Genomic DNA, 22,397 nt, shown 5'->3' with positions numbered 1-22,397 from the left:
GGGCAGAATGTACTGTGTGGAGTCCCTTCACTGTTTATGTCACCCAGTATCTGTTTTATAGAAGACGTGATATAGGCAGTAATAACATTGCACGGTCACTATAAAACAGATCCTGTGCGATGTCAATAGTGAACATTAATTGTTCAAAAGTATCAAATCCAGAGACTATTTATTACCTTTCAGCACAAAGTTGTTGGTATAATTGAAAGCTCTGTAAAGCCCCATTTACACAACTGTATATTGTGGATCTGAACAGTATTAAGGTTAAATTGCCATGTTGGCACTTTGTGATAATTTAATAGATTTTGGGTTGAAGTTTGAGCATTTGGTCTCTAAAAAGTTTGTCATCTATGCCCTATGCTCTCCCGTCCTCCACATATCTTTTTTTTTTTTCTTTCTCTTTCTCCTTTCCCCTCCTAAAACTTATGCACATAGTTTCTCTTTGTTGCCCCTTGTTGGATGGTTTACGGGAAAGTCCTCTCATGATGAATGTCTATTGCTACACGTCGACCAATTCTACTGGAGACCTTGCCTACCTCTCTGTGGAAACAGGAGCCCATTTACACACAGGGACTTTCCCTTTTTCAATTCCTTATCTTATTGGTTCTTTTTGCACTGTATTATTGAAAAACCAATACAAATATTTAATGCATAAAAAAGAAATCCAAGTGACTGCCACAGCCACACACCGTCCTTAGCAGGGAAGCTAGCATATACAGCACAAGACTACTAAAGCCAGGGATTGGCTACAGTGGTCATGTGGATGTATGGCGCATCATCACTGCAGGAAACTAATAAGAAAAAATGGTCTGTGGATACCACCAGAACATAGGTACGTGACAGACAGGGATAGAACAGGTGAGTCATTGTCTTTTTTATGCAGCTACTGTAATTTACCTCTCTCTCTTCTTTCTTTTTTTTTTAGAAGTTCATTGGTAATAAAATGTGATATGAAAATGTAGAGGAAAAAGAAAACCTTACAGTGGGCAAATCACTAAGTGATCCAGCAATACCACCGCTGTGAAAGCACTAGTCACTTTGGATTATTACATTACATTTTACAGGACTACAAGGAACAGGTTTCCACATACAAATATCTGGACTCTACAGAACATTAAAGGATTCATGTTCAGAGTGAAATCATTGGATGGCTATTATCTCCCAGGAAATGACTTTCTTATTAGACTACATTCATGCCAGAGGCAAAGAACCATGTTTATTCTACCAAATGTCAAAATAATCCTAATGCCATTACCGTTCACTGCCAGGTAACGCTTTAACCCTTTCCCAGGCAAATTTTGCTTTACGCATCTGAATCCAAATATTAGAACTGTATTAAATTATGGGGATCATAGTATGTGCATACACTTTACATCTGAGCTGCAATTCCGGACCCAGAGTTAGAAAATCGACAGCCTGTGCTTATTTACAGCAAGACTATCATTGACATTCATTAAGCTCTATGAGATTAACTCTTTTAATTCCTAGCTAGTCACAAGTAAACAATTTAAATGGGTTCTAAATCTATCTTTTTGAACCCTTTGCCAACGCAGTTTTTAATTTGTGCCACTTCAATGGTTTCCTATGTTGTTTATGTGACCCACAGACAAATCAATTTTCTGCTTACTTTCCCTAAATGGCCATCAGAAATGCACAAATGCGGAGAATAAGCACCTCTTTAGTGTGCTGGTTTGTGGCAAGTTCCTGTAAATGGTGGAGATTTAATGCAAATCTTAATGTTTTTCAATTTAATGCATGATGGTATTTGACATTCTAGAAAGGAATCAATAAAGTACATCAAATGGAAAATAGTGCTAATAGTTTTCTATTTAATCTGTCTTTATTTCTCCCCTCAATTACTTATACTAAAAATCTTACCCATAGGAAGAAGAAACAAGTCTGAGGCAGAGTTTGGTCTGCTTCCTGTCGCAGTGGATTTCGAATGTTCTGAGATGCAGGCACGTGCTGGGGGAGGTGGCGGGGGTTGCGAAGGAGGGGAACTGTCGAATGAATCATCACCTGCATATGGATAAAGTTCATACATCTTTTAGCTTCATTAGAATATTAATTGCAACTTCAGTGTTACACTTTATGGCCTTATGATTTTGTTAGAAATCCAACACCATCATCTCATGGTGGTAATTAAAGAGCACTAGGAAATATAGCTATTAAAGAGCAAGAATCCATAGAGAACATCGAAAAATTCATGCAATTTATATATTAACAGACTTTAATTATAGACACATTAAAAAAAAGACCGATCCGTAGGTCTCAAAATAGGTTTCATTGGATATGCAAGACATTGTGGTCAGCAGACAGATTGGGATTAAGATCTTTAGTGACCTTAAGCACTTATAATATTTTAGTGTCCTTAAATACATGTAAATCAAAATATAATAAAATATACTTTTACAAAATGAAACAAAACCTACTGTAAAATGTAAAGTAATGTTTTTTTTTTGTACTTCCACTGTATTTAGTGGGAATTATATTATTTATTTGGTTTTAGTGACAAGTATAACTGCCAGCCTTCTGTAGTGCCCAGGTCCCCCCTTCCCTTGATGTCCTAAGCAGGTACTTGTTTTACTTAATGGTTAATTCACCCTTGTGAGTATACTAAGCAGAACAATACAGTCCCTTGTGAAGAGTAATATGTCAAGCACATATCATTAACAACAAAGATAACATCAAAAACTGTGCACACCTGGCAAACTTTACAAAACACACGATTCAAAGGCTATACTTAAAAACAGTTAAAAACCAACACATAGTCATAGGGCTTCAAAAACCTAAAAGGAGCTCTAAAGAATATCTGTATACCTATACATCTTTTTTTTTTAACTATGTGAAATAGCACAGTGGACTACACGATGCCATAAGGACAGGTAAATAGAAAAAAAAAATTATATAATCATTTCTTTATTATCTATAGTGACTTGAAAAACGGTGTAGACAGACTAAGGCTCCACATTGCTGATTTTTTGGGATTTTGAGCCAAACTCAAGATAGGCCTTTAAAAGAAGTGTGAAATATAAAGGAAGTACTAATACTTCTCCCTTCTGCTTAATCCACTCCTGGCTTTGGCTCAAAGAAAGTCAGAAAAATCTACAAAAAAAAAAATTAGCTTTCATGCAACTTTTAAGTCTTAGCCTCAAGAATGTTCAAAGCTGAGTTTGCTATAGTTGCTGTAATCCATTCTACAGCAAAATAACAACAGCAGCGCTAATCTCTACCATCCACAGTCTCTTCATCAGTGCAAGAAAAATGTATCCTAATATATAATCCTAATATATAACTAATAGAGAACTGGTTAGAATGGAGATAAATGAAGCATGAAAAAAAATGTCCAGACACCAGTGAAGAGGAGTGGAAGTTTGCACTTGAGACCCTGAAGATAGTGTCTCCGAATCTGGGAGAACACTTGTCCCAGGTTTACATCTTACATTCGGCATATATGAGTACTGCCAGGTTTAGGACAGAGATCATTAAAGCCCACTATAAACTGGCTAAGTGTCATGAAGAATCAGGCGCTTTTAATCACCTGCTATGGTTATGCAAACTTCTCAAAGGTTACTGAGAAAGCGTATGTGGCTTCCTATATGACAGCCCAAAAGTATGACTGTTTTTTGTAAACTCAGAAATCTAATCCTACACTCTGGAGAGGTTTTTCTTCAACAACGTCCTATATTGTGCCAGGAAGACCATTGCTAGATAATGAACATTTTCCCAATATTAGAGATTGGATTAGGCAGTCAATGTCTCCTTACCCCTTTAAAAAAAAATGGATCAACACACACAGAAACAAAGAGGCTATGTTCCAAAACATATGGGATAGATGATTGGACTTTCTATCTTGGTCCCCAGGTTACGATGAGCCCCCTCATTATTACAGCATCCAGGTTCATGCCTAACCCCAACTGGATTCTTGGGACGATAGAGTGAGAGTAGGGCTGGTCTAATAATCAAAAAATAGCCAAAATTGTTGTGAACTTCTCAGATCGATTATTTCAGTTATTTTGTATTCATTCCATTCTGTCTCACAATGACATTGGTTAAAGGATACTTCAGCAACTGTACGCTACACAGTCAGGATTGCTGATACGTGAATAATCAAAACCAGAATTCAGTGACTTAGCATACCATATAAAATGGGAGCGTGACATGTAAAAACAGGTGAGTCCTAAAATAATCGTACTTTAATCATAATTGAGGAATAGCAACAAAAAAAGTTCGGCTCACCAGAAGAACAAATTTCAATTCCGAAGTTATATTAAAATCTTTTCAAATCTTTATTCAATATTCATGATAAAAGTGTGAAGTAGTCCCAAAGCAATAGCCTACGCGTTTCGGTGCGACCGCACCTTACTCATGGCATGGCATGGCAATGGCATAATTGAGGAATGTTCAATTAATTGTGATTTTGGTTATAAATCGCTCAGCCCTGGTGAGGTTGCACTAACAGTTCTTATTTACTGTGTATATATTACTTAATCATCTCCTTGTTGGAAGGAATAAACAGAAAAGTATAGCAGCAATAATTCAATTAAACATTGGGAGAACTCCAGACATAAAGTGAGAACAGATAACCACTAATAAAGTATCATAGGATCCAGTCTTGGAGTATACCCTATAGTTCCTCTCAAAACAGCACAGCATAGAAAAGAGAGTAGTAAAGAAGACATCACAATACAATGGAGGACAAAGGGAAGAAGGGAGAAGGAGGGTGAAAAGAAAGAGGGACGGCAAGAAGGCGGAGGGAGGTGCCCTTGATCTAATGTAGCATCAGACGGGGTCAATCAATGTCTCTGCACTATACAGTAAGTATCCTATGGGACCCAAATAGCTCGGATCACCTCCATAGTATTATTCAAAATCAGATGTTCCAAGTTGTGGATGTTTCTCTCACACTCCAATAAATTGGAACTGGATGGGGTGATAAGGCGCTTCAAAAATTTAGCAATGAGGGTCTCAACAGCTGTACAGAAACTTTTTACCCAATTGCTTAGGAGGGGGGGGGGGGGGTGGTAGGTCAGCAGATATGGGAAAAGATCCAAAGGAACGTCCCCTGGTACAATTTTTATTTGACTATTCCGATAATTGATTTTATGATACTCAGTTGCACCTAGCCTATAATGGTTATACGATTATTTTAACAGCTCCATGTCATATTCCTTTGACCTTGCGTAGTCACACCCTACTATACACTGACATATATGTAACTTTTTCTGTGAATCCTAAATAAACCTTAAAGTTGGTTTACAAAAAATGACCATTTAAAGTGTATAGGCAGCTTTAGAACAGTAAGCTTTGGATATAAACAGAAACAATTTTATGTATGGAAAAAAATGGTACAAATACATTTCTACAAATTTTAGAAAGATAAGGAACGTTCTAATATACAATGAATAAGCTTCGTTTAGAAAACATGGAGAACCCTTTTAAAAGCAAAGAAAAACAGTATTACAATACAAAATTCTAATCGTAAACAGACATTTAGCTATGATTTTCTAAAGTGACACATAACAAAATAAAAGTGCTATAGAAAACATACTGTTCTGATACAGATAGCACTCTAGTAAATAACCACACAGCATGGGGAAATAAAGCCACTAAAACAAAGCAGTCAGCAGATTCCAAGACTGAGGCATTAAACAGACATAAAGCACTTAAGAAGAAAAAGAACAAGTCCTACTTTCAGCTGTCAGAAGTCCTTGGAGGAACCTTATCTAATCTTATTGTACCACTGCATTTGTGGCTTACAAAAGGGAGGATATAATTTTCATGAACATACCAGAAAGAAATGAGGAACTTGGTAAAGGATTTAATATTTCAAGAGATGTGACACTTGCAAACATTGTACAGGTGTGATAAGCACAACAAAAATCCTGAGAGTCAGCAGTCAAAGGCAGCTAAGAAAAGCAAGCACCAAGCTTCAGCCGCAAAAGCAGTTTTACAGAATACAGAATTTATAATATGAGAGAAGTATCTTAGGTCTGCTGTCATAGGACCAAACATGTCAAAAGCTGGCATTATGCGATCATTTCATTATAACATGTCCTTTATATTAAGAAAGTATTTTATATCAAATTATATCAAATAATCTAAATTATGGAAAAATCAACATGAAACATGAGATCAACTGCAGCTAGGAACACAGACAAATATATTATTATTATTGTTTATATAACACCATTAATTCCATGGTGCTTTACATTTGGGGTGTTTACATACAGTACACAAAATATACAAACATGTGATACTAACAGTGACCGACTGGCACAGTGGGGTAGAGGGCCCTGCCCGCGAGGGCTTACAATCTATGAGGGAAGGGGGGTAGAGACAGAAGGAGAGGGGGAGACTGTACAGATGGCAGTGAGGTGATAGTGTTATTGGAGGTTGTAGGCCTTCCTGAATAGGTGAGTCTTCAGGGCCTTCTTGAAGCCTGTGATTGTGGGGGTCAGTCTTATGTGTCTTGGCAAGAAGTTCCAGAGTATTGGGGATGCATGGGAGAAATCTTGGAGGCGGTTGTGTGAGGAGCGGATGAGAGCAGAGCAGAGTAGGAGGTCATTGGAGGATCGCAGGTTACGTGTGGGCAGGTAGCGGGAGATTAGGTATATAGATATATGGAGGGGACAGGTTGTGGATGGCTTTGTATGTTAATGTTAGTAGCCTGCACTCAATACGCTGGGCTATGGGTAGCCAGTGAAGGGATTGGCAGAGGGGAGCAGCCGATAAAGAACGGGGGGCAAGGTGAATTAAGCGAGCAGAACAGTTTAGGGTGGACTGGAGGGGGCGCCAGAGTGTTTGCTGGGAGTCCATGGAGAAATATATTACACAGACAATATATAATATAAAAATATACAATTTCTTTCCCAGCTCTAAGAATAAATACACTTATGACTATCAACTTGATACCAGGGTCGACCACCTTTTGCCCGGATATTTTAATGCCTATTAAAGCTGGCCATCCGTATTAGATATCTGATAGTCAAACGATTGCTTGGCCAACAGCCCAACATCCACATACAGGGACACTTACTTTGAAAGTGTTCTCAATTTAGAGATTGGAAAAGGGGCTCACCAGACACTCCTGGTGGAGGCTTATCTTTCTAGAAAACAAAGGATTGGGCATGTTGAAATCCAACACAACTTGGGGCCACATGTTGGCTCAGTGGTTAGCACCTGAGCCTTGAAGTGCTGGAGTCCTGGTGTTCAAATCCCGCCAAGGGCGAAAAAAAAAAAAAACCCTCTGCAAGGAGTTTGTATGTTCTCCCTGTGTGTGCATGGATTTCCATTGCATATTCCAAAGACATACTGATAGGGAAAATGTACATTGTGAGCTCTATGTGGGGCTCACAATCTTCATAAAAAAAATAAATAAATAAAAAATCCAACACAACTGACTTCTTTCTCCCAACATCTGTCTTCAGAGAAGAATCTGGAGTCCACCATACATTTTAGTGACTGGTCGGTCCTGCCACAATCAGAGGATCAGGCAGACCTGCATTGGCCACCTTTACTCTATAAAGAGGAAAGCAACACAAAGCAATAGCTAGCAATGGCCTACCAAATACAATTTTAACGGTATTAATAATATTGCCCATGTAGGTGAAATACATCCTACATTATTCAGCAGGCTCTTATGTACATTATAACGAACATGATGCTTTGAGTGTTTAGCTGTAACATATCAGACATATACAATGGAATATACAGCATTTGTATATAAAATGATAGACAATCATATATTATTGGAAGAGAAAATAAAACCTTAACGTCAAAGTAAGCACTTATGCACTTCGTATATTAATATTCAGGAAACACAATCCATAAAGTTAAACTTGGCTGCCTCCATTCCTTTAAACAAGGCTTTGTTTGCCAAGAAATTTTTTTTTTTTTTCAATTTCTGTTTGCGTATTTAGTTAATTGGATGTTTTTGTTGAATTATCTGGATATGATCATCAAGGAAGGTTAGGATTAATGGTAAAAGCCTCTTCCAAGATGCTGCAAATGCTAATTAACAGTAACATTTGTTAGCAGCAAACAGAATTCAGAGACTCAAGCATTTCTCAGCAAAATGTGAATTTTTATTTTTCAGTTTGTTGAAAGGAGATTTGGAAAGAAGAAATGATGCCTCATTTGGTTCGAGATAAACAAGCAGAAAATCAAAGACACAAAATGTATTCCTATTCAATGGACGTAATGGTGTTACTACCCCAAAAAACAATTCAGGCTAAGGCCCCATATGTAGTGATCCACAGCCAAAAGGCACTGCAGAAAAGACCGCAATGGTTTTAGAAATCGCGGCATTTTCGCTTGTGGATATTTTTCTGCAATGTGTGGATGAGATTAGCCAGAATCCCATCCACTTTGCAGGTACTGTAAAATCACGGCCAAATCGTTGGCGTTTTTGCAACGTAGGACCATGGACTAAAGTATATCATTCTAAGATGATTGCAGATGCTTTATTGAGGCTACTCCTTACAGATAATCCTTCCTAAATAAACCTTACACATTAAGAATTCTAAAAGTTCCTTAATATAATATAATAATGTAAATCTAGCATCCTAACCCATTGAAAGATTATGTGTTAAATTGAACCTTTCATGTCTTCTGACATTGGCAGTATTATATATTGCTGAAAAGCTGACAGTGCAGTGAATTCAGAGCACTGTCAGTTTTCCAGGTATGTGCCCCGGTACCAGAGATATCAGTGCTATTACTTTTGGCTACCAATATCCGTGGACCGTCAATGGAGCCAACCTCATGGCTCAGTGTCAGATCGGTGAGGAACGTCCCCTTGATAGTACACTTCTATAGACTTTTACTGTAAAGTGGAGAATTCCTGACCGCCCAGTGATGACACTGAGCTGTGAGGCTGCCCATCTAAAGGACAGTGATATCAGTAGCTGAAACTAACGGCACATACCAGTAAAACTAACAGTGTGGTCAATTCAATGCAATGTTAGCTTTGCAGCAGTATACAATATGTCACGTAATAGAGGACATGAAAATCCTCTTAAGGCTAAGGCACCCTGTAGAGGGCCACAGCAAAAAAGGGCTGTGGGAAAAACTGTGGCGGCAATATGCTTTTCACAGAAAGTCTGCAGAGGTTTCCTTCTGCTCAACGGGTCTCTTTTGGAATTTCACTGAAGTCGCTGATTGACCTCAGCGGTCACATGACTGCTGAGGCCAATCAGAAAAGAGCATGCAATGTTACTACCTCTGACATCACGGGTCTCTTCCTGAGGCCTGCTGAAGTCACTTATTGGCGGAACTCAGAAAGAAGTTCGGGAGAAGCCAGTGGAGAAGTAGAACCGGGACTTGGTGGGAGGACACCGGAGCATTGGGGACAGGTGAGTATGCATTAAAAAAAAAAAAAAAAAAAAAAAAATCAGCCCCAGCTGATTTAAAAGTTAAAGCAGTTGTCACTTTTTGCCTGGACAATGCCTTTAAGGAACATCTGTCAACAAAAAATACAGGAGACCCCGAAGATCAGGAATAGAATTATATTGATTATTAAAAGGGTTGTCTGGCTAGTAATGTATTTATCTTCCTAGTAAAAAAAAAAAAAGGTAGCTCAGAAAAAAATAAAATAAAAACGTAACAGATCCCTCACCAGTCCCACATGACATCCAATCTAATGCTTACCAGGTCTCTCACTCGTCTCCACTTCCTAGTCCTGGCCAGAGCCAGTGATTCAATGAGCAGTCATATCTCTGTGTCAATAGGGACTAAGATGTAGAGACCTGCCAGACCTTTTCTAATTCATGTTATTTCCTAAGAATAATTCAAGCTGTATGCACTTACACTGGAATCTTTAGCAGCACTGTATATAGAAACTAGAGATGAGCGAGTAGTATTCGATCGATTACTCGTATCAGTCGAATACCACGCGGGAAAATTCAATTGAATTCAATGCAAAAACCTCCTCGTGCTCCTCGTTCTGCTACTTCCGGAACTTGGAGGATCCAAGGTGTCGAACTTTGGTTTTCATGGAAACCGGAACAACATTCCTGTTTTTTCCCATAGACTATAATGTTATTCCATATTCGATCGAATACTACTCGCTCATCTCTAATAGAAACATGTAGAGAAGAAGGCAAAAAAACAGCAGCTCTCTGAGGAATAAAATGTAACTTTTAATGCCAAAAAGTGAAAACATTAAAACATAATAAAAAAAGTGGCAAGAAATGCAAAAAAAAGTGAAGCAAAACTGCCATAAAAAACTCTGCAGACACGTTTCGAGATTACTACATCTCTTTGTCAAAGCAAAGTACTGTATATAGTTGTTTTACACTTACCAACATCTGGAGTCTTTAGTTTTTTCATTTCAGATGTGTCATTGTGCGTGCCATTTGTCAAACATTGACCATTCTCACATAGCCTAAGAAAGGTAAAGAACAATCCTAGTCACATAGAGTAATTGTAGGGTAAGAGCCTACCTAGACGACAGAGTTCATTAGCCGTGTGGCACTCGTGATCAGTGCAAAAGTAGGCCCTGCTTTATTTTTTTTACATATCAGGACAGTTTTCACAGATCCAATTCACCCATTGAGATGAAGTCTATGAAAAAACAGGTGCCACTTGGATACTGCACTGTACACAGATTAATCTCGGACTGATCATATACCTTTTTAATGGCTAACTAATAATAATGAGAGATTACAACGTTTCGTAACTCTAGGCTCCTTTCTCAAGTAAATTTAAAAATTTAAAAAAACATTTCTGAAGGATGCATATTTATGTACAAAAGGACCGGACAGTAGCTTAGAATGCGTATGAATTCACATCGCCATACAATTAGAGAACGAAGAATGGACCTTCCCGTGTCAAAACATTTCTGCAATGAGGATCATAGTATCACCGATCACATGAAAATTTTGGTTTTAAGAGGGAATTTTAAATCAAAGAAAGAGCGACGGATTTATGAGTATAAACTTATGACCCTGCTTCAAACACTGGAGAAGGGGTTAAATATGTCACATGGTTTTATGGCATCTTACAGAAATCACTGACCTGAGACCCTGAGAACTGATAAGAACCTGGAATTGTTTACATTGTTTCTATCAATTACTAATAACCCTCTAACCCCCCATCCTCCTAGAATTCTACCCCTATGTCCAGTCATAAATATGCAGCCTCTACAGAATGTTTTTTAGTTATATCTGAAGAAGAAGCTCAGAGTAAGCTTCGAAACGTTATATTCTGTCATCATTACGAGTTAGCCATTAAAAAAGGTATCACCTACTGAAGACTTGCAAAGTTTTTTTGTTTTTTATATTTTATATGCTTCCTTCAGAAATGGTTTTTAAATTTACTTGAGAAAGGAGCCGAGAGTTCTGAAACGTTGTAATCTGTTATCATCATTAGTCAGCCATTAAAAAGGTATCAACTACTGAAGACTATCAAGCTTTTTTTTTTTTACATTTCCTACCCACTGGATAACACGGTACGAGAACAAACATTTTCCTTATTATAAATTGGAGATAAACTCTGCATAGGTCACAGAACATGCCCCTGACATAGTAATCAATAGGTTGTTTTCTCATAGTTCACTTCTGTCCTGTTGTCAAGATTAGAATCAGAACAACTCAAGCAAGATGACTTCACCCAGAATTATGCTGGTAAACCACAGGGATTAATACAAAAAACAATGTAGTGAAACTGTCACTCACTAGTGAGGTTATCTAAAACTAGATTTTATTGCAACCATTAAGATACCACACTCATAATACTATAACCACACTTGATCATATAAAAAATTCTCTAATAGGGATAACAATATCTCTAAGTGAATAGCCCTATGAAAGAGAATAACTGGTTTGCACTAATTATAGTGCGCAAACACTAGGGAGAAAGGACATGAGCTTAATTTGGTAGGCTCAATGTCCTTCTGTAGTTTAGAAAAATAAATAAACTACTCCATAGTGTGAATTCCCATAGACTGCTGTGCAAAAATAGCACTAAAGTTAAGGGAGCAGGAGCATGAGCGAAGACATATAAAAAAGCTCAATACTCCTAAGTAGCTCAATTGTGATGCAGGAGCCTAATCTGCAAAAAACACTTCTCCTTAACCAATGTGCCAGTAAAAGCACTGACAAAAATGAACAAACTGTCCACCTAACCAGCTAATGCAGCGTTCCAAAAGTCATAACCATAATAAGCATGACTAAAACCATGTATGAAGGTTTATACAGTCATAGAACAGATTGCCCCGCAAGACCTTACATACAAAGGTATGTTATTTCTCGCTGTGATATGCTCTATGATGTGGTGGTAGCAGTTGGGGTAGGTGTCAGATTCCCTTTAGACATTCAAAATAAACAAAAATACCTGAAAATTCTTACCTAGAAAATGGTTTGACACTATGACAATGTAGAGGCAATGGTCGTGAACATACAGGGTGAGATGATGGTATTTTGTATTCACCATCATCATCTTCCATAGAATGTCTCACTTTATCTGTCAGGGAATGCAATGATAAAGGACACCTAGGGAAAAAAACAAAAAGGCTTCAATATCTTTGCACATTAGAAATGAACTCCGTTCAGTGTCAGCGTGAAAGAATAAAATATAATCCTTTATTGCACTAAATTATTCACTGTATATATTATTCACTGGATTCCCTATGCAAGTATTTGGAAAAGGAGAATAAAATCTCTTTACAGTCGCTTACTGTACTATACATTACTAAAATAAATTCAATGCCAAATAAATTTCTGGAACATATGAATTTCATGTATAAATGTAAATCGTGGGATCAATGCAATAAAAAGAGCGTCTATGGGTATCTTCCTCAGCCAAATAACTACAAATGTTCTCTATATTTATTTTTACAAATACATGGTTAATGGGGTTTTCTTATGTTAGTAACTTATTTCCCATCCTAGGTATAAGGTATAAGTTGCAGTTTAGGGAAGGTCCAGCTGCAGGGACCCCACTAATTATGTAATTATGTAAAGGGGGGCGGGTTACTTCCCATTCTTAATGGAGCAATGGTTATAAGCCTATCCCCACTACATTCACTTCAATGGGACCCCTGGATATAGAAGATTACTGTACTTTGGATATTTTGGTGAAATCTCTCTTTAGATGCTCTAACAGTAATATCTGTGATCTTTGTCTGTTTTTAAAAAGTAACAATAAGAATTGGCTTCCGACATGTCCCACATCCCACATGCACTATGCAGCGGGTTTCTAAAAAAAAATGAAAGATAACTTTTATGCAAGATGCAAAGATTGCAATCTCCTGATATCAAGATGCAGGTTTCTTTTCAAACCCCAAAACATGCTTGGAAGACTTCCAAATAAATATAGAAAAGATATCCCTTGTGAGATGCAAGCAAGTGCAGTTATATCCCCACCTATTAGTGACTAGGGGACAGATACATTCTATTCATAGCTGACAAACTTGCTAAAATTGTGGATTCGTTGAGACTCCCCCACCCCCCAGTGAGTGTCTTTAACAGATTAAATAAAATCCACTTTCTTAAAGACACATAATTTACAGTTTATGTGGTAAAAATTTTTTTTATTTCAGTGAAATTTAAAAGCTAAATTGTCACATTGAAAACGAAGTGCAGACAGCATGTTCTAGAGTAGCGAGAGCTGAATAAATTGATACATAGGTTTGTTAGACAAGTTTCAGCTCAACTTGTCATTTATGCATGCTTATTCTGGAATTAGGAGTCCAGAGAGCGGTTCTGTTTAGTGACTGACAGCCTTCCTTGTAAGACTTAGGGCGGGTTCACACCAATCCCCCATCTCCGCTTTGCAGGGTTCCACTTCCTGCCCAAGAAACTGGATAGGAGACGGAAACCGGCAGGTAGTTTTTGCAAACCCATTCAATCAAATGGGTTTGCAAAGTGTCTTCTGGTCTCCGCGACTAAACCATTTTTTTCTTTAACCGGACACAAAGTTGCTCATGCAGGACTTTGTGTCTGGTTAAAAAAAAAAAAAAAAAAAAAAAAAAAGAAAAAAACGATTTCGCCGCAGAGACCAGAAGATGCTCTCAAGCGCTCACTGCTGGACACTGAATGCCGGGTTTCTGTCTCCTGTCGGCAGAAGATGGAAACCCACAAAGCGGAGATCGGGAGCTGGTGTGAATCTACCCTTACTGTAATAATCCAAGAGGAAGAATCATGGATGTGTATGTGTAACCAAGGATTCTTTTTCATTGATGTAGATCCTTGAAAATATGCACCAGCAACAATATGCTACTGAAAGTTTTCTGAAGTGACTGGAATTTGGGTCCAGAATTTAGGGGTGACCACAGACCATATAGGGAGGTGGTTCCCAAACTCCGTCTAGGTTTTTTTTTTTTACTTGAGTGAACAGAGCAAGTGTAGTGGCGGAGGTGTGTGTCTCTGAGAATATGAGACTAAACCTTGCTCTGTGTGTTCCCCCGGCTGAACAGGCACTTGACAAAGTCTCCTACTGGATCTGAACTAAATTGGTGACACTAACCTGATTTATTTTTGGACATTTTGCATGAGTTAAGGACTTTTTGTTGCCACGTGATTGCTTCTAGACAAAGAAAGTTCTTAAGTTCGAACACTATTTTGGATGTAACAAATAGAAGCCTTTTACCTGTTAAGAGACCTGGGCCTGTCCTCCTGTCCACCAAGCACCTGTACTATCGTTGGGCTAAACCCTCCACACCATGGAAATATGAGAGACTTGGAGCTGTGTGCAAAAGAAGAGGGGTCCAAAATTCCAATGGAGAGATGTAAGAAACTTGTTGATGGTTATAGGAAGTGACTGATGTCAGTTACTTTTTCCAAAGGGCCTACAACCAAATATTAAGTTGGGGTGCTAGTAATTTTATCTGTCCTATTTTTGAAGTTTTATGTGAAATTACATCCAATTTGCCATTTTGTGTTGTTCCAATACACACAAAGGAAATACACATGTGTCTGGGAGAAACACTTCATTTTCTGGAAATGTTTTAGGGGTGCAAACACTTTACAGGTATGACTGTATATGTCTGTCACTGAGGAGGACTGCTATTGAATCCTTGCACACAAAACAACACTATATATATATATATATATATATATATATATATATATATATATATATATATATATATATATATATGCGCTCAGCTTCCCCTGCTCTGTTACATGCTGAAAACTGGTCTGCATTTTCAGTCTAAAGTTCTGTTGAAATTTGTAGGACTTGTGGAAAATAACACAAAACAGCAGAAAACAAAGCTCCACAAGTGATAGGCAAAGAGATAATAGCCTGTCCTACATCTAACAATGTGTGGCTGACAGAATTCCTCTTTAGAGAAGACAAGACAGACAGAAGCTCTCTACTAAATGATGAAATATTACCACTAACAAACGCACTGAAAGGACTGCACAAGAAATGGGCGCATTGGCAGAACAATTTAAAAAGTAATGGGAGAAGAAATGCATTTCATCTCTGCCATCTACTAATAGATACAAAAAGGATTTTCAGGATACAATGGGTAGGCTGTGCCTCTAAACACAGCATTTGTCACATACAACACAAGCAGGAACATTGACTATCCCCGATTCACAAAGTAAAATGCCATGTACCAATAGAAGTAGTATTTTGCTGTGTTAAAATTTTAAAACTCTGTAAACCAACGTGTCAAAAAACACTTTTGGGCCAGAAGAGGGTTAAGTGCATTCAGTATAGACAAGCACTTTATTTCAGCTGTAAGAGTAAATTATTTTTTGCCTGCTTTTTATTAAAGTCTTGCCATTTTCCCTTCAAGTCAACACAGTTGATTCAGTGGAAAAAAAATAGACCGCAATTGAACCTGACATTTCAATTGTGGTTGTATAGCCAATTCCTATGGGCGTAAAGTGGTTGAGACAATACTTAGTACAGGAATATAAAGGCTAAAGGAGTTATGGTATGACAATATAGTTCATAGCGATAACTTTCGAAATGTTAAAATGAGGAATGAGGCGTAGCGTAATGTAAACAATTCTAAAAAGTAAATTTTTAGATGATGGTAATAAAAACTACGAACTGACCCGAAAAATAATGAAACATTACTAGAATAATGGCCTGTAACCAAATAAAAGATGTGGCCACTCTGCAGTCATAGGATTAGAAATATATGAATAATTTACCCTTCTCAAATACGGAATTCTGCTTCAGCGTGTCTTGCACATCTTGGGGCAACACCCCTAGCATACTGCCAACGGATCAAAACTTATCCTTTACTACATAGCTATCTGCTATTAAATATGCAATATAAAAAGAAAACAAAGATGACCCATTTCAACTTCAGTCTTTATTCTTATACTGTAAATGAAGACTGAAGTCAATACCACTGAATTTTCTAGAAGTAAACCAGCAGATTTCCTGATATAACAAAAAAGCTAACTGACAGAAAGAAATTTTTCATACTCCATCTGTCCCAAGAAATAAAACTACACTTATATAAAATCCTCCTTTCCAACCTATCTTGGTTAAATATTCTTTGAACCCTACACCCCCTCAATCATAGAGTACAGAGTGGGCCATTAGTATGGATACACCCAGATAAAATGGAAGTGGTTGCTGATATCACCTCACCGTTTGTGGCATATTAGTACATGGGAGGGGGGAAACATTTGAGGCCCAGTGATGCCCATGGTGGCAATCTGCAAAGCCGCCATTTTGGATTCAACTTTACATTTTTTTGACGGGAAGGGTGTCATGTGATACATCAAATACATGGAGAATTGCACAAGAAAAACAATGGTGTGCTCATTTTTAATGTAGCTTTATTCATTATCAAGTTATTGACACGTTTGTGACATAGAGCAACGTCAGTAACCCAATAAAGGATGTGCTCAAGGTGCCCCACATCCTGGATCTTCACGGAGTACACCACAGCCTTCAAATGGCCTCAAATATAGAAGTCCAAGGGAGTGAGATTCGGAGACCTTGGGTGTAGCTATATCTTGGTGTATCCATACTTATGGCCCACCTGGGTGTATCTATACATATGGACCACCCTGTATATTTGTAGATCATAATCAACTATGTTTGACTATTTGATATGGTACCTTTGACTGCAATGGCAATGCAAAATGTTCAACCTTAATAATAAAGTCTAAACCTTTTTGTACTAAAAAATGAAGTACTCAAAATTGTCATCATATTTATAAAGCACCTGTTCCTTGTTTTCTGTGAGATCTTAGGTAAAAGGGGAGAGAGGAATGTGACTTTTTCAATTAAAAAAAATTCCTCCACTTAATAAAGGCAAAACTGTAAATTAGCCATTAAACCTACTGTGGGTCGAGGGATCCAGTGCTAAGGTTTTGCTATCTGTGTATACCCCTGGATGTTTATCCTACAGGCATGTATGGTCTTATTTTTCTATCAAAAGTTTTTTACTGTACAAAAGTCGATCATGCAAGAAAGGACAGCTAGAAATGAGGGCGCTATAGAGTTGGCCCTGTAAAAAATAAACCTACTGTATATATACACTCACCGGCCACTTTATTAGGTACACCATGCTAGTAACGGGTTGGACCCCCTTTTGCCTTCAGAACTGCCTCAATTCTTCGTGGCATAGATTCAACAAGGTGCTGGAAGCATTCCTCAGAGATTTTGGTCCATATTGACATGATGGCATCACACAGTTGCCGCAGATTTGTCGGCTGCACATCCATGATGCGAATCTCCCGTTCCACCACATCCCAAAGATGCTCTATTGGATTGAGATCTGGTGACTGTGGAGGCCATTGGAGTACAGTGAACTCATTGTCATGTTCAAGAAACCAGTCTGAGATGATTCCAGCTTTATGACATGGCGCATTATCCTGCTGAAAGTAGCCATCAGATGTTGGGTACATTGTGGTCATAAAGGGATGGACATGGTCAGCAACAATACTCAGGTAGGCTTTGGCGTTGCAACGATGCTCAATTGGTACCAAGGGGCCCAAAGAGTGCCAAGAAAATATTCCCCACACCATGATACCACCACCACCACCAGCCTGAACCGTTGATACAAGGCAGGATGGATCCATGCTTTCATGTTGTTGACGCCAAATTCTGACCCTACCATCCGAATGTCGCAGCAGAAATCGAGACTCATCAGACCAGGCAACGTTTTTCCAATCTTCAATTGTCCAATTTCGATGAGCTTGTGCAAATTGTAGCCTCAGTTTCCTGTTCTTAGCTGAAAGGAGTGGCACCCGGTGTGGTCTTCTGCTGCTGTAGCCCATCTGCCTCAAAGTTCGACGTACTGTGCGTTCAGAGATGCTCTTCTGGCTACCTTGGTTGTAACGGGTGGCTATTTGAGTCACTGTTGCCTTTCTATCAGCTCGAACCAGTCTGGCCATTCTCCTCTGACCTCTGGCATCAACAACGCATTTCTGCCCACAGAACTGCCGCTCACTGGATGTTTTTTCTTTTTGGGACCATTCTCTGTAAACCCTAGAGATGGTTGTGTGTGAAAATCCCAGTAGATCAGCAGTTTCTGAAATACTCAGACCAGCCCTTCTGGCACCAACAACCATGCCACGTTCAAAGGCACTCAAATCACCTTTCTTCCCCATACGGATGCTCGGTTTGAACTGCAGGAGATTGTCTTGACCATGTCTACATGCCTAAATGCACTGAGTTGCCGCCATGTGATTGGCTGATTAGAAATTAAGTGTTAACGAGTAGTTGGACAGGTGTACCTAATAAAGTGGCCGGTGAGTGTACACTGTGCTTGTAGAAACTGTGCCAAGGAAAAACAAGCTATATAACAGTGTATTCCATAAAGAAATGTGAGTTACATTTTTGGTGTGTTTCAGAAAAGACAGCTGCCATGTAGTATTGTGGAGGAGTACTGAAAATACTGGTTTGCAGTCTACAATTATATAAAGAGGAGCTCAATACTATATAACAATGCATGTACGATTCCTACTAGTTTTATTTACAGCTGTCATATATGAAAAACTAATTTTTAACACAAACTGATCCTGTCTTTTCAGAAAATGTATATAATCTTTTATTTAGGCATGTGTTGTGCGGCTATAGTAAGCGATATACAGTCATGAGAATAAGAAAGTACTCCTTCTTTGAATTCTATGGCTTTCTGTATTGGAAATAATAAAAACAGCATCTGGTTCTTAGAGGGTCTTCAGATCAGGTAAGCACGAGCTCAGATGAACACCGCACAAAGTGGCAGCTACACGTGAGAAAGTCAGTAAGTATACTTTGGCGCTCTTCTAAACCATAGGGTTACATTACAGCTATGCCTTTTTATTAGCAGCGAAAGTTTCTCTACATTGCAAAAAATAACTGAAAACATATGCAAAATAATTCAATATTTTACATTAGCTAGCCATCAGATGTGGCGTGGTACAGAGCTGTGGAACATGTTACCAGAAAATAAAATAATATCTTTGCACTGCATGGATGAATTGTTGTACAAATACTGTATTGACATTACAATTGCATGTTATTTAGAGGCAGCTACCGATGGGTTACCTTGACATATGTTTGTAAACTAACATTATATTTGTCATAATTACAATAAACAGGTCAAAATCAATTAAAACGGTAGCTCGAGGCAAAATCTTATTATAGACTGTGTAGAACTGGAAATTGTGGTGGTGCTGGACCAAGGATACGAACAGTTAAGCTAATGGCAGATCCATTTAGATCCTGTAGAGGGAGCTAAAGTACATATGAAAGTGATAAACTAACCTGGCATGACGACAACATGGGAAGAGGATTTCATATGCACAAGTGTCCTTATATTCATCTCTGGATAATAAATCAAACAAAACATCCTAAATATCTAGAATGGCAATATGCCAGTGTTAAATATTCAACCAACATATCTGAACACGCATTGTGCCATCACACATTCCAGGCACGGAGGATGGACATTTCTGCAGCATTTATAACAGTGCAAGGTCAAAACACCCATATCACTTTAGAGGCAAGTAATGCTTGGAGCTTATTGTGCATGCAGGTTCATTCAAGAAGAAACCCAAGGCACATTTATTGCTGAATTTACATGTGTATGCGGCTACAAGATAACATCCTCCTCTACTGTGGAGGATGCCACCAGACCGCTTTTCATATTCACATTATACCGTAGTTATACTAGATCTGAACTCGTTCCCTATCTTCTAATGGAGTCATATTTTGTAAAAGAAACAGTTATCAGCCATTACAATAATATATGCCAGTGAATGGAAGGAATGATATATTACATACACAGTTCATTTTATTTCTGTACTGCCATGTTTGTATAAGCCGACTCATACCACAGGGTTATAATTTGCTTTAAATATATTTTTTTGCTTTACGATTGTTTTTTTAAAGGTGACAACCACTCTTTTTTTTTTTTTATGAATGACTAGTTGTTCCCATCCTCAATGGTTTGCAGATGTAAGATAGTTTGGCCAAACCATGAAAGTCGCTTCTTCTGAACAAAGCTCACCTGTACTGCTAAGGTAAAACTGGCTACAGCATGCCCAATACATGGTTCCCCTGCAGAGGAGCTCTACCTGAGGGAGAAGCGTATCTCCTTGCACTTACTACACATGGAAGAGGTTGTTGGCTGAGGATCTAGTTATCTTATGTGTAAGACCAAAATGGTAATCTCAGAGGCCATGAAACGAATAATAATAGGGTCAGTAATTGTAGGGTAGTCGTAAGGGTTAAATTCTGGAGAGATGGAGCTGGAGTTTGTAGCTTCCTAATGATTTTCTTGTAGAGGTGAGGGGTTAAAGTTTATGAGTCTTCAGAGTGAAACACCTATCTACCCTCTTGTTTTTTCCGGTGGGTTACAGAGGAGGGAAGTATTTTTTCCTGTCTGTGCCCAAAGAAACAAGGAGTTATGGTCTACACGCCCCCACTGTCTACCACCAGTGGTATCAGGAGGAGCTAATGATATAATTTGGAATATGGGTTTCTTATTGATTTTATGGGTAGTTAATAGTTTATTCCAGTTATGTAAATAAAAGATGTGGTCAACTCCACTCAAACCAAGCTTCCGGCTGTTAACTTTGGTGGATGTTGTGTATGGAAGGAAGATACACATTTAGGAAGAAAAAAAATGTATATTCCTGCAGTATGGGTGGGGTTGACTTTTGAAGACCTTAAGGGTAAGTTCACATGTGGTTTTTTGGTCTGGAACCTGAGACGGCGTTCCAGACCAAAATACAGGTAGCAGCAACTGAATGCCAGTGCACTGCACCGGCATCCAGTCACGCACTCCGCTCCAGATTAGGCCCAATGAATGGGCCTAGTTGGGAGGAGGGAGTGTCTTCAGGCCGAATTGCGAGGCGAATGAAAACTGACCGGTTCCCAATGGGAGCTGTCTTTTTGGTCAGGATTTTGAGGCGAATACGGCCTCAAAATCCTGACCAACAAACCCCGTGTTAACTTACGCTTTTACTATAGAAAACAACAGTGCAACCTCCCCAAAAGATCACCTGGATTTAGGCCAGGTTTGCTGTGAAATTCCTGTGCCCACCATATATTATACATATTGGCCATCTTCTTTCACAAGACTACTCTACCACTAGAAATCCACTTTTTCTATAGAACATTTACTGTAAATACTTCTTCATGTACACCAACTACAAGGATATTCAATGCATGGTAGGGCTGTGCCCTATAAAGGTATAACACTCAGTTGACCTGTTGCAACACAGTACATTTTTAGAATCATACACAGACACACATTTACCCTTACGCTGATGTAGGTGAATAAATCTAAGAAATTACGAAAATTATCACTCATGAAATAAAAATGTTCAAAAAAAAAAAAGTTTACAGTGACAGTGAAATGGAGTACTGTCCACTTGACTGGATAGTACCACCACTTGCACCCTGGGTAAAAAAAAAAAAAAAGTAGAAGATTTTTTTCATTCAGGTTTGAATAGATAGCCTATTGGTGAAAATCCAAGGAGAGGGTTTTTTTTTTTTCTTTTTGGAAATTATCTATCATAATCTGCCATTTATTTCTCAGTTACTCCTTCTAAGCTTTGACAAAACAGAGAAATAAATGGTTAAAGGGGCTCTATCAGCAAAATTATGCTGTATGAGCCCTACATATGCGTGAATAGCCTTTAGGCCGGGGCCCCACAGGATGTAAATGTCGCGATTTTCCTGCAACGGAGACGCTGCGGGAAAAATCGCGGCGTTTTACAGTTCAAGCAAAGGGGATGGAATTCATGCGAATCCCATGCCCACTTTGCAGAAAAAAACGCAGTGTGGACACGCTGCGATTTGCAAAGCCGTTGCGGCTTTGCAAATTGCAGCATGTTAATTATATCTAAGGAAACTCCGGCGGCTTCCCCATAGATATAATGTGAAGAGAAAGTCTGCGGAGGAACACTCAGTGAACATTCTCTTCATAGCGCTGTGGAAAGAACCGCAATGCGATTATGGCCCGTGGGGCCTTAGCC

At 38.6% G+C, this 22,397-nt stretch overlaps 1 protein-coding gene across 2 annotated transcripts in view; it reads right to left on the bottom strand.

Moving 5' to 3' along the window:
* The window catches only part of CBLB (Cbl proto-oncogene B), a 155,444-nt gene that overhangs the window by 10,001 nt on the left and 123,046 nt on the right, over positions 1-22,397 (bottom strand). The window contains exons 14-17 of one of the 2 annotated variants that reach the window (XM_075264962.1): positions 19,678-19,737; positions 12,351-12,494; positions 10,305-10,387; positions 1,879-2,019 (exon numbers count right to left, since the gene is read on the bottom strand). In XM_075264962.1, the coding sequence (XP_075121063.1) occupies positions 1,879-2,019; positions 10,305-10,387; positions 12,351-12,494; positions 19,678-19,737 (428 nt within the window). The remainder of the gene's footprint in view (positions 1-1,878; positions 2,020-10,304; positions 10,388-12,350; positions 12,495-19,677; positions 19,738-22,397) is intronic. The other variant, XM_075264963.1, reaches the window with a different exon arrangement.

The sequence above is a fragment of the Leptodactylus fuscus genome, chromosome 2, assembly GCF_031893055.1.
Source record: "Leptodactylus fuscus isolate aLepFus1 chromosome 2, aLepFus1.hap2, whole genome shotgun sequence".
In the NCBI taxonomy this organism is placed as follows: domain Eukaryota; kingdom Metazoa; phylum Chordata; class Amphibia; order Anura; family Leptodactylidae; genus Leptodactylus; species Leptodactylus fuscus.
The sequence above is the reverse complement of the archived record's forward strand: the minus strand, read 5'-3'. Positions and strand labels throughout refer to the sequence as shown.